Consider the following 12634-nt stretch of genomic DNA (forward strand, 5'->3'; position numbering starts at 1 on the left):
AGACTGTTTCAAGCTGACAGGACGTTACAACAGTGGTGTATGGAAGAGCATCTTTGAATGCACAGCACATCAAACCTTGAAGCGGATTGGCTACACCAGCAGAAAACCATGCCAGGTTCCACTCCTGTACCTAATAAAATGGCCACTGTGTGTATGTTCCACCCAGGGATACCACATGAAGAAACCCACAGGCCTAATTGCCAGTTTAAGTGAATATTTTTAAAAATACTGCCTTTCCACAAATGCTTTAGTGAAGCATCTACTTCTTATTTTCAGAACAATTTAATAGCATATGCTATTTTGCTGAACCTGTCACACTCTTCCTGGCTCATCACATTTAATTCAGCTCTTCAGAAGAGGTAACATCCTCAAAACGCATTTAAAATGCAGAAACTGATGTTCTTCTGGTTTCTCAGTTCTCTGAGGACTCCATCCTTGTGGGGTGGGGAGGGGGAGCCCATGCACACTAGTGCAATGGGAGTTTGGAGACTTCTCCAAAAATGGAAGGCTTTTCTCTCAGGCTGGGAGTATTCCGTCTGTAACCAAACCTTCCATTGTATCCAACAATGGGTTTGATGTCTGATAGGTATCCCCGGTGGCCGATTACTTGGTCATATGAGTGACCTGCAAAATCAATACATAAGTAATTAGATCAAATCTCTTGTTGAGCTTTTCTCATCACTTCCAATACAGTAAATCATTGCTGATTATTTGATACTAAAGCTCTCTCTCATTCTCATCAACATATCCCAGTTGAGTCCCGTAAACTGGTAATTGGTTGATTATAGTCACATGTTCAAAGCTCAAACCTTGAAAGTAAATTTATTTTCCAAGTACATATATGGATTGGGCAGTAACCCTGCCATTTCTTTTGTATTTTTGTCTGTTTTTTTAACGAGGCCAAGTTACTAGCTCGATGCTCGACCCAGCACAGACGGAAGGTGTGCAAGGAGCCAGCTGGATTTGAGCCTGGGACCACCGCCTCAAAGTCCAGTGTGGATCCTGCTGCATCGCAAGCCCGCTATGACACCACACACAAACCTGAGGTTCATTTCCTTGTGGGCATTCACAGTAGAACAAAGAAATACAATAACATCAATGAAAAACTACACACAAAAACTGACAAATAACCAATCTGCAAAAGAAGACAATCTCTGCAAATACAATAAAAATTAAATAAATAATACTGAGAATACGAGTTGCAGAGTTCTTGCAAGCAAGTCCATAGAGCAGTGTTCCGAGCAACACTGTGTTGTTTGGTAATGCAAATGACACATTTCAGTGTATGTTTCAATATACACGTGACAAATAAACATGATTTTTAAATAAACACACACAAGATACTGGAGGAACTCAGCAGGCCAGGCAGCATCTATGGAAAAGAGTGACCAGTCAACGTTTGGGGCTGAGACCCTTCATCGGGACTGGAGAAAAAAAGATGAGGTGTGAATAAGAAGGTGGGGGAGAAGAGGAAGAAACGCAAGCTAGTCGGTGATAGGTGAAATCAGGGGAAAAGTAAAGAGCTGGGAAGTTGATTGGTGAAAGAGATACAGGGCCGGAGAAGGGGGAGTCTGATAGGAGAGGACAGAAGACCTTGGAAGAAAGGAAAGGGGGAGGAGCACCAGAGGAAGGTGATGGGAAGGTAAGGAGATATGGTGAGAGAGGGATATGTGAATGGGGAATGGTGAAGGAGGAATCGATGTTCATGCTATCAGGTAGGAGGCTATCCAGACAGAATACAAGGTGTAGCTCCTCCACCCTGAGTGTGGCCTCATTGTGGCAGTAGAGGAGGCCGTGGACTGACATGTCGGAATGGGAATGGGATGTAGAATTATAATGGGTGGCCACTAGGAGATCTCGCTTTTTCTGGTGGATGGAGCGTAGGTGCTCGGCAAAGTGGTCTCCCAATCTGCTTCGGGTTTCACTGATACGTATACAGGAGGCCATACTGGGAGCACCAGACACAGTGGATGACCCCAATAGACTCACAAGTGAAGTGTTGCCTCACCTGGAAGGACTGTTTAGGGCCCTGGATGGTCGTGAGGAAGGAGGTGTAGCACTTGTTCCACTTGCACAAGGTGCCAGGAGGGAGATCAGTGGGGAGGGGGCGGAAGTTGTGCTTTGTGGTGTGATCGCATTGGAAATGGCAGATGTTATGGAGAATTATGTACTGGACGTGGAAGATAGTGGGGTGGTAGGTGAGGACAAGATGAACCCTATCCCTGGTGGATTGGTGGGTGGATGGGATGAGGGCAGACATGGCGAAATAGAAGAGATGCACTTGAGGGCAGCGTTGGTGGTGGAGAAAGGGAAGTCCCTTTCTTTGCAAAAGAAGGACATCTCCTTCATTCTGGAATGAAAAGCCTCTCACCATTACAGCAGATGTGGTGGAGATGGAGGAATTGAGAGAAGGGGATGGTGTTTTTGACGGAGGATTTTTGAATCTTGAGTTTGTACGTTCTCCCCATGACTGCATGGGCTTTTAGCGTTAGTGAGTTGTGGGCATGCTACATTGGCATTGGAGGCATGGCAACACTTGTGGACCACCCCATCACATCCTCGCGTATCTAATTTGACACTAACAATGCAATTCACTGTATGCTTTGATCTGTATGTGACAAATAAAGCTAATTTTAAGAAAAAAATCCCTCAACACGACAGTATCAGCAAGTACAGCCCCAAACCTATTAAATGCTCCTCATTCCCAGGATCATTGTTGTGAACCTCCTCTGGACCCGCTCCATGCCAGCACATCCTTAGACATGTGACAATAATAAACCAATTTCCCAATCCAATGATTCATAAAGTGATTTAGTTACCATAATGTCCTCCAATAATCTTATGCAAAAATTTTATTTAGATTTCCAGAATTTGTTGTTGTTTTAAAGTTTATTTTATTATTAATCCTTGTTTTCAACAGCTGAGTTAACCCTATATCCCTGGAGGCCTGGTGAAAAATGTTCTGTATTGTATGAAGAGGTTTTTCCTGAAATCACTTAGGACTGCCTTTGCTCAAGTACTTAATTGCAGCTATTGGTTGGGGGTGTAGAATTGTTATTTCTCTTGCAGCTTAACTTTCGAATGCTTTCTTGTATTTTTATATAATCACCTACATACATGTAATTGATCAGTGATTTTTCCAGTGATTACTGTACAGTTGCTTGTGGATTTTTCTAGAAACTTCCTAAGTTTTCAGTAGCAGGTGTTGCAGCACGTGAACTTGGCTATTTTATTGGTTAATTGTTATCAATAGAGTTTCTGTTAACTCTAGTCTAGTATGAGAAGTCCATGACTACTTTTTTAGTCTGGTTTCTTTTCTTCATTCTTTCAATGCTTCTTCTTGTGGCTACGGGGGTCAGGGGGTATGGAGGGAAGGCTGGTACAGGGTTCTGAGTTGGATGATCAGCCATGATCATACTGAATGGCGGTGCAGGCTCAAAGGGCCGAATGGCCTACTCCTGCACCTATTTTCTATGTTTCTTCTTTGCTCATGTAATATACAAGGGGTGATTGATAAGTTCGTGGCCTAAGGTAGAAGATGAGTTATTAACTTCAAGCTTTCTGCATAATCTCTCAAAGAGTTGACCTGCATGTGCATGTAACGAGAGCTGTATAGCTCAACTCCTGCTACCCTAGGCCACAAACTTATCAATCACCCCTGCTGTGGACACTTTCTGGGCGTCCAAGATCTGTATGCTCCACAACAGCTGGACTAAGTGTGTAAGTGTAGCAGGGGACTATGTTGAAAAATAAATGTGCTAGGTTTTCTAAAATTGACTCCTTCTACCTTAGGCCATGAACTTATCAATCACCCCTCATATTTAATAGAACAGCCATTAGCAACAAGTCTTATGCCTACACAAGGAAATCTGCAGATGCTGGAAATTCAAGCAACACACACAAAAAATGCTGGTGAACACAGCAGGCCAGGCAGCATCTCTAGGAAGAGGTACAGTTGACGTTTCAGGCCGAGACCCTTCGTCAGGACTAACTGAAAGAAGAGCTAGTAAGAGATTTGAAAGTGGGAGGGGGAGATATGAAATGATAGGAGAAGACAGGAGGGGGAGGGATGGAGCCAAGAGCTGGACAGTTGATTGGCAAAAAGAATACAAGGCTGGAGAAGGGAGAGGATCATGGGACGGGAAGCCTAGGGTGAAAGAAAGTTGGGGGGGGGGGAGCCCAGAGGATGGGCAAAGAGTTATAGTGACAGAGGGAGAAAAAGAGAAAGAGAGAAAAATGATAATAATAATAAACAAATAAATAAATAAATAAATAAGGGGTGGGGTGTGAAGGGGAGGAGGGGCATTAACAGAAGTTAGAGAAATCAGTGTTCATGCCATCAGGTTGGAGGCTACCCAGACGGAATATAAGGTGTTGTTCTTCCAACCTGAGTGTGGCTTCATCTTTACAGTAGAGGAGGCCGTGGATAGACATATCAGAATGGGAATGGGATGTGGAATTAAAATGTGTGGCCACTGGGAGATCCTGCTTTCTCTGGCGGACAGAGCGTAGATGTTCAGCAAAGCGGTCTCCCAGTCTGCGTCGGGTCTCGCCAATATATAAAAGGCCACATCAGGAGAACCGGATGCAGTTTATCACCCCAGTCGACTCACAGGTGAAGTGTCACCTCACCTGGAAGGACTGTCTGGGGCCCTGAATGGTGGTAAGGGAGGAGGTGTAAGGGCATGTGTAGCACTTGTTCCGCTTACAAGGATAAGTGTCGGGAGGGACATCAGTGGGGAGGGATGGGGGGGGACGAATGGACAAGGGAGTCGCGCAGGGAGCGATCCTTGCGGAAAACAGAAAGGAGGGGGAGGGAAAGATGTGCTTAGTGGTGGGATCCCATTGGAGGTGGCGGAAGTTACGGAGAATAATATGTTGGACCTGGAGGGTGGTGGGGTGGTAGGTGAGGACCAGGGGAACCCTATTCCTAGTGGGGTGATGGGAGGATGGAGTGAGAGCAGATGTGCGTGAAATGGGGGAGATGCATTTGAGAGCAGAGTTGATAGTGGAGGAAGGGAAGCCCCTTTCTTTAAAAAAGGAGGACATCACATAAAGTACAGAATAATAATATACATAAAAATAATGTATCAATGTGCAATAATAATGTACAAAATAATAAAGCACAGAATATTGTACTGTAATGTGTGTTCTCCTGTCACAATCAGATGAACTGTTGTATATGCTTATTGCATTTGGTAGGAAAGATTTTCTGTAATGATCCTTGTGACAGTGGAGCTGAATGAGTGTTTTCGAGAGGGGTGGAGGGGCTCTGCTGCTTATTCAGTAGGTTATGGAGAGGATGTGTCAGATTGTCCATCATGGGTAACAGTTTGTTTGGTGACCTCCTCTCCATCACTAACTCAAAGAGTCCAGGTTGTAGCCAAGAACTGATCCAACCTTTTTGATGAGTTTAGTTAGTCTTTTTGCATCACCAGCACTGGTGCTGTTCCCCCAACATAAAGCCGCAAAGAGGATTGCACTCGCTACAACAGACTGGTAAAAGATCTCCAACATCCTGCTGCACACATTGAAGGATCTCAGCTTCCTTAGAAAATAAAGTCTGCTTATCCTCTTCTTGTAAGAAGTGGATTTGTGGCAAAGAAAATGCACAACAGCGTCTCTTCCACCTCAGCTGCCTGAAGAAGTTCAGCATGGGCCCCCAAATCCTTCAAGACCTTCTACAGAGGCACCATTGAGAGCACCCTGACTGTCTGTATCACCACCTGGTATGGGAACTGCACCAACCTTGATCGCTGGGCACTGCAGAGAGTGGTACGGACAGCCCAGTGCATCTGTGGATGTGAACTTCCTTCTATTGAGGACATTTATAGCAGCAGGTGCAGAACGAAGGCCTAGAAGATCATCAGGGACGCCAGTCACCCCAACCATAAACCATTTCAGCTGCTTCCATCTGGCAAACGCTACCGCAGCATTAAAGCCATGACCAACAGGCTATGGGACAGCTTCTTTCTACAAGCTATTAGACTTATAAATTCGCATGTCTGTACATTGCAACGGAGTCACAACACAAAGATTTTTTACTCCCTCATGTTGTGGGATGGAAAGAGGATGAGCTAGAAGGTGATACGTGAAGCCAGGTGGGGTGGGGGAGGGGGGAATGAAGAAGGTAGCTGGGAAGTGATAGATGGAAAAGGCAAAGGTCTAGAAAAAAGGAATCTGATAGGGGAGTTGACCATGGGAGAAAGTGAAAGAAGAGGGGCACCAGGGGAGCTGATAGGAAGGTGAGGAGAAGAGGTAAGATGCCAGAGTGGGGAATGAAAAAAGAGAGAAGGGGAAGGGAAAAAAATTACCGGAAGTTGGAGAAATTAAATTTCATGCCTTTGGGTTAAATAGATGGAATATGAAGTGTTGCTCCTCCAACCTGAGAGTGGCCTCATTGTGACACGAGAGGAGGTCGTGAACTGATATGTCATAATGGGAATAGGAATAGGAATTTAAATGGTTGGCCACCAAGAAATTCCACCTTTTGTGGACTGAGTGGAGGTGTTCGACAAAGCGGTTCCCCAATCTATGTCAGTTCTCACCAATGTAGAGAAGACCACATTGGGAGCACTGGATACGGTAGACTATCCCAGCAGATTTGCAGGTGAAGTATTGTCTCACCTGGAAGGACTGCTTGTGGCCTTGAATGGAGGTGAGGGGGGAGATGAATGACCGGGTGTAGCATTCATGTAGTTTGCAAAGATACATGCTAGGACAGAGATTAGTGGGGAAGGATGAATGGACAAGAGATGAATGGAGGGAGGGATCCCTGTGGAAAGTGGAGATGGTGGAAGTTATGGAGAATGATGTATTGGATGTGAAGTTTCATGAGGTGGTAGGGGAAAAATTATTACCATTCCTATAACTCACCTTCAGCCAACTTGATCACAGGGCCCACAGATGATTGGAGTGTTCAGCCATCATAACCAGCTTGACGCTGCCTACTCATCATGCATTGCCAGTGATCCTGCTACAAGTACATTTTCATCGTACCCATGCATGCATGTACAGTACTGTGCAAAAGTCTTAGGCATATATACTGCACAGTACCTTCAAAATTTTAGGTATTGCACTGTACTACTGCTGCAAAAAACAAATTTAATGATATATGTAAATGATGATAAACCTGATTCTGATATGAGCCTCTACTATGGATGGAGAGTGGGAAGGGGGCAGGGAGAGGGGAATCATGGTTGGGAAAAGGGGAGGGAGCAGGAAGCACAGAGAGACATTCTGTAATGATTGATAAACCAATTGTTTGGAATCAAATGACCTTGCCTGGTGTCTCGGGGCTGGGTGTGTCTGCACCCGCAAAACCTACCACTCCCCTGGCACTCCTACTCTGCCACCTGTCCCACACCCCTCCCGCGGTGCTCCATCCTCACCATTCCCAACATCCTTTGTTCCCACTAGATTTACAAACTCGCTCTCCATTCCACATTGACAAATACAATACTGTGCAAAAGTTTTAGGTCCCCAAGCTATATATTGTATATATGCCTAACATTTTTGCACAGTACTGTACTTATGCATATAACAGATTCAGATTTAGATTTACTTTACTTATCACATGTACATGGAAACATACAACCCCAGCCTATCCAGTGTTGTTATTATGCTTCCTAAGAAATTCAACCAATTAAGATTCTCTTATTTATCACATGTACATGGAACCACACAGTGAGCTGCATCATTTGTGCTAACAACCAACACAACCTAGGGATGTGCTGGGGGCAGCAGCAAGTGTCGGTACATATTTGGGGACCAACACTGCTTGCCAGAATAATACAGAACACAACAACAACAGAACAAAAACAAAAGAGATTCCGCGGATACTGGAAATCCAACACAATGTACACAAAATGCTGGAGGAACTCTAGAAGTCAGGTAGCATCTATGAAAATTAACAAACAGTTGACGTTTTGGGCTGAGACCCTTCTTCAAGACCAAAACTGTAAACAAGCCCCTTTCCTCCCTCCTACTCTCCCTCACACCCACACACATACACATGGACAGGCCTTCTGTCTCCAGTTTCCAGTTCCAACTCTTTGGCCATCAGGCTTCAACTTCAACTTCCAATCAACTTTCATACCTCCTGCTCACATGGACATCTTATGCTGGGATTCACCCACTTTGGACAGTCCAACATCCATGGGAGTCCTTTGTTACCCGTCCACGTCGCTGACCTTTGAGCTCGGAGCAGAGGCCTAGACTCCGGATGTCCTTGGCATCAGTTGATGTTGCCTTAGAATGCTTAGCGGGTGAGTAGACTCTGAATGCTCTTCATCTCATATCCATGTTGCTAGACTTTCAGCACAGAGTGGAGGCCTAGATTCTGAATGTTTCTCATCCCTTGTCCACATCGCGAGCCTTCAAGCATGAAGGAGAAGGATTCATCACCCATCCACATCACTGAACTTTGAACGTGCAGCTGGATTTCAGCAGCAGTGCAGGCAACTTCCATTACAACTCTTTGAGAAGCCTACTCACCCCTACATTAGCGAGGAAGCTGGGGATGGATTAACTGATACTGGGCTCTGCAGGCAATGCCCGCAAGAACAATTTAATGAAGGATTCCCAGTGTAAGAACAAGGCTTTCACAGTCAGTTCTTCCCCTTTGAGATGTTTCACAATGGAAATAATTGTCTAAAGCAACATAATTATTTTTTGCTTAAAAGAACTTAACATGCTTTATAATCCTTAAAGAGGATTAAAACTGGGTGCACTGCAGCGTAACACTATTACAGCACCAGCGACACAGGTTCCATACCTGCAAGGAGTTTGGACATTCTCCCCGTGTTTGTATAGGTTTCTTCTGGGTGCTACAGTTTCCTCCCAGATCCCAGAGAGGTATGGGTTAAAAACGTTAACACGAGGAATTCTGCAGATGCTGGAAATTCAAGCAACACACATCAAAGTTGCTGGTGAACGCAGCAGCCCAGGCAGCATCTCTAGGAAGAGGTACAGTCGATGTTTCGGGCCGAGACCCTTCGTCAGGAGGGGTCCTGACGAAGGGTCTCGGCCCGAAACGTCGACTGTACCTCTTCCTAGAGATGCTGCCTGGCCTGCTGCGTTCACCAGCAACTTTGATGTGTGATGTAAGGGTTAGTAGGTTAATTAGTCACATGGGTCAATTAGGCAGTGCAGGTTTGTTGGGCCGGAAGGGCCTGTTACCATGCTCTATCTCTGAATAAATAAAATTACTTACCTGCTCCATATGCATTTCTACTGGTAAGATATTTTTGAGCAGGTCCATTTTTGTAAAAATAGTCCACAAGCCAGCCATTGTTTGATGTCCCACCACGATCCTAACAAAGAATGCTTACTCATCAAATTTTCTCCATGTAAACAAAGTTCAAATTTCAAGTTCAGGGTAAACTGATTATCAAAGTGTTAAAATGTACTACTTTGAGATTCATTTTCTGCAGGCTTTTATAGGCAAAGAATCAATACAATAGTCAATAAACAGGAGAGATTCTGCAGATGCTGGAAACCCAGAGCAACGCCCACAAAATTCTGGAGGAACTCAGCAGGTCAGGCATGGAAATTAATAAACAAGTTGCTGTTTCAGATGAAGACCCTTGATCAGTTCCTCCATCATTTTGTGAGTGCGTTGCTCGAAATACAATAGAACTTATGAAGAACTATACATAAATGAAGACTGACAAAGAACAAATGTGCAAAAGCAAACAAACTCTGCAAATAAAATAAATAATACTCAGAACATGAGTTGTAAAGTTCTTGAAAATGAGTCCATAGGTTGTGGAATCAGTTCAGTGCTGAGGTGAGTGAAGTTATCCACGCTGGTTCAGGACCCGAATGGTTGTACAGTAATAACTGTTCTGGAACCTGGTTAACAGGACATATATGCTTCCTGGAAGTTCCTCTTGGGTCAAAATCCTGGCACCTCCTGCCAACAGCAGTGTGGCATCTAAAAGAGGTAAACTATGGACCTAAAGTGGGCAAATAGGATCAGCATAGAGAGGTACCGTGGAGAATGGCATGTTAGGTTGAAGGGCAGTAGTTTAAATATTTTCTCAAACCAAGTTGGATGAGCGATAACTTCTGACAGATTCCCAAACCATGGTACACGTTCCTTTGTACCTTGCTTGGATTGGGATAAGGGATAGATAAGCCAAAGAAACTGTGTCTGGGGTAAGGGAGTGCTTGGACAAGCTTTTGTGGGAGATTGGGGGGTGGGATGAGGGTAGCAAGATAGAACCAGTAAGATTCATAGTTACAGAACTGAATGATAAAAATGGGAGATGGTAGTGTTACAAGACCATGTAATAAAGACATAATAAGGAAAAGACATACAACTATCAATTGTCTTTATAATTCTGGACATGCTCCTAAAGAATATTTTTATAATAATCAATTCAGTCAAATAATTTAGCAATACTGCCAACAGTATTTCTCTAGAGTGTCAGAGGCTGAGAGGAGATCCCTCATATAAGTTTATAAGATTACAAGAGGTGTAGATAGACAATCAGTATCTTTATGCCAAGATTGAAATGCCTACTGCTAGAGGGCATGATTTAAGGTGAGGGGGGTAAATTTACAGAAGTGCAGGGGTGCAGGGCAGGTTTCTTTTCCATAGAGGCTGGTGGGTATCTTGAATTCACACTGCCAGGGGTGGTGGTGGAGGCAAATAGAACAGAGGTGTTCAAGAGGCTCTAAGATAGGCATATGAATGTGCAGAGAATGGATTTGTTTTGTTAGGCATTTAATAACTAGCTTAATTAGTTTGATACACATTGCTGGCTGAAAGGTGTGCACTATATTGTTCTATGTTCAGGTGTTGTACTTTCCAGGGGGTGCACCAGTAAGTTGGTTCTTGCTAATGTACACTCATGGCCTCTTTATTAGGTACCCCTGCTCCTCAATGCAAATATCTAATCAGCCAATCATGTGGCAGCAACTCTATGTACAAAAGCATGCAGACAGGGTCATAAGGTTCAGTTGTTGTTCAGACAATCAGAATGGGGAAAGAAATGTGACCTAAGTGATTTTGACTGTGGAATGAATGTGGGTGGCTGACAGGGTGGCTTGAGTATCTCAGAAACTGCTGATATCCTGCAATTTTCACACACAAGTTTCTAGAGATTACAGTGAAAGGCGTGAAATACCAAAAGAAATCCAGTGAGCGAGTGGCATTCAGTGGTTGAAAATACTTGTTAACGAGAGAATTCAGAGAGTGGCCAGACTGGTTCAAGCTAACAGAAAGGTGACAGTAACTCCTGTTATAACACATTTCCCCACGTGGTACAACAGAAGAGCATCTCTGAACGCATAACACATCGAACTTTGAAGTGGATGTGCTACAGCCGCAGTAGACCACAAACATGCACACTGTGGCCAATTTATTAGAATGATTCCTGGGATGGCAGGACTTTCATATGATGAAAGACTGGATCGACTAGGCTTATACTCGATAGAATTTAGAAGATTGAGGGGGGATCTTATTGAAACGTATAAAATCCTAAAGGGATTGGACAGGCTAGATGCAGGAAGATTGTTCCCGATGTTGGGGAAGTCCAGAACGAGGGGTCACAGTTTGAGGATAAAGGGGCAGCTCTTTTAGGACCGAGATTAGGAAAAACTTCTTCACACAGAGAGTGGTGAATCTGTGGAATTCTCTGCCACAGGAAACAGTTGAGGCCAGTTCATTGGCTATATTTAAGAGGGAGTTAGATATGGCCCTTGTGGCTAAAGGGATCAGGGGGTATGGAGGAAAGGCTGATACAGGGTTCTGAGTTGGATGATCAGCCATGATCATACTGAATGGCGGTGCAGGCTCGAAGGGCCGAATGGCCTGCTCCTGCACCTATTTTCTATGTTTCTATGTACAGGAGATACCGAATGAAGTAGCTGAAGTAGCCACTGAGTGTACATTCACTTTAACCCTACAGAGAATGTACCCATTTACGCCGCCGTGTCGACACCAAAACTCCGCCTTACCTGATCAGTCCTTTTGAGAAGCTTCCTCATAAACTTGGTCTCGAAAGCGTGCTTGCTGTAAGGGTCATTCTGCGCGTTGTAGGGCGGGATGGCGTCGCACAACTTGGGGTTGATTTTTCCGTTCATCAAGGAGCTGCTAGAGACAGCCATACAGTCCAAGATGAAACCTCTTTCTCTTTTGAAGTAGTAATGATCCAGGCAACAAACTCCAGGAGGACAGGGATTACTGTCCATGACTGCAGTGCCGATTCAGACGTGGCCCCGTCCACCTCCATTTAAAATCAGCCCAACCTTGCAGATGTCACAGTGACAGTCATTAGCTATCACAGTTACGTTTCCTTTAAATACAACTTTACCTTTTTAGCCGACAAATTTTCAACCAGTGCAAATAAAATAGTCCTGTGAAAATTCATTGTATACGGGCAGTGATTTGATCGCGTTAAGTTATATATATATTTCACTTCTCACAACCTCTATCATTCGATCTGAGGTTTCCATGGCTCCAGAGAAAGTTCAAAGTAAATTTATTATCAAAGTGCTTCTATGTAACCATACATTACTTTGAGATTTACTTACTTGCGGGAAATCACAGAAATTTGTGAACGCACGTTTTTGGGCAGCGCCAATCAACGATCAGAAACGATGTCTCAGATTCGCCGAGTACATA

General features: G+C 44.2%; 1 protein-coding gene across 1 annotated transcript; it reads right to left on the bottom strand.

Moving 5' to 3' along the window:
• Positions 1–466: 466 nt before the first annotated feature.
• LOC140191898 (sperm microtubule associated protein 1-like) lies at positions 467–12201 on the bottom strand. The gene is made up of 3 exons (XM_072249739.1): positions 11968–12201; positions 9215–9314; positions 467–624 (listed from the first exon to the last, which is right to left on the bottom strand). The coding sequence occupies exons 1-3, from the start codon at positions 12199–12201 to the stop codon at positions 467–469; spliced, it is 492 nt and encodes a 163-aa protein (XP_072105840.1).
• Between the last annotated feature and the right edge of the window lie 433 nt (positions 12202–12634).

This window comes from Mobula birostris, chromosome X (genome assembly GCF_030028105.1).
Source record: "Mobula birostris isolate sMobBir1 chromosome X, sMobBir1.hap1, whole genome shotgun sequence".
In the NCBI taxonomy this organism is placed as follows: domain Eukaryota; kingdom Metazoa; phylum Chordata; class Chondrichthyes; order Myliobatiformes; family Myliobatidae; genus Mobula; species Mobula birostris.

Bases quoted from the DNA above. Each gene is read 5' to 3' on its own strand.
- LOC140191898 (XM_072249739.1), bottom strand. From the start codon at position 12,201: ATGGACAGTAATCCCTGTCCTCCTGGAGTTTGTTGCCTGGATCATTAC. The intron at 9,315-11,967 runs GTAAGGCGGAGT...ATTCTTTGTTAG, and splicing joins TTCTCAAAAGGACTGATCAG to GATCGTGGTGGGACATCAAA. The intron at 625-9,214 runs GTAAGTAATTTT...TTGATTTTGCAG, and splicing joins TAGAAATGCATATGGAGCAG to GTCACTCATATGACCAAGTA.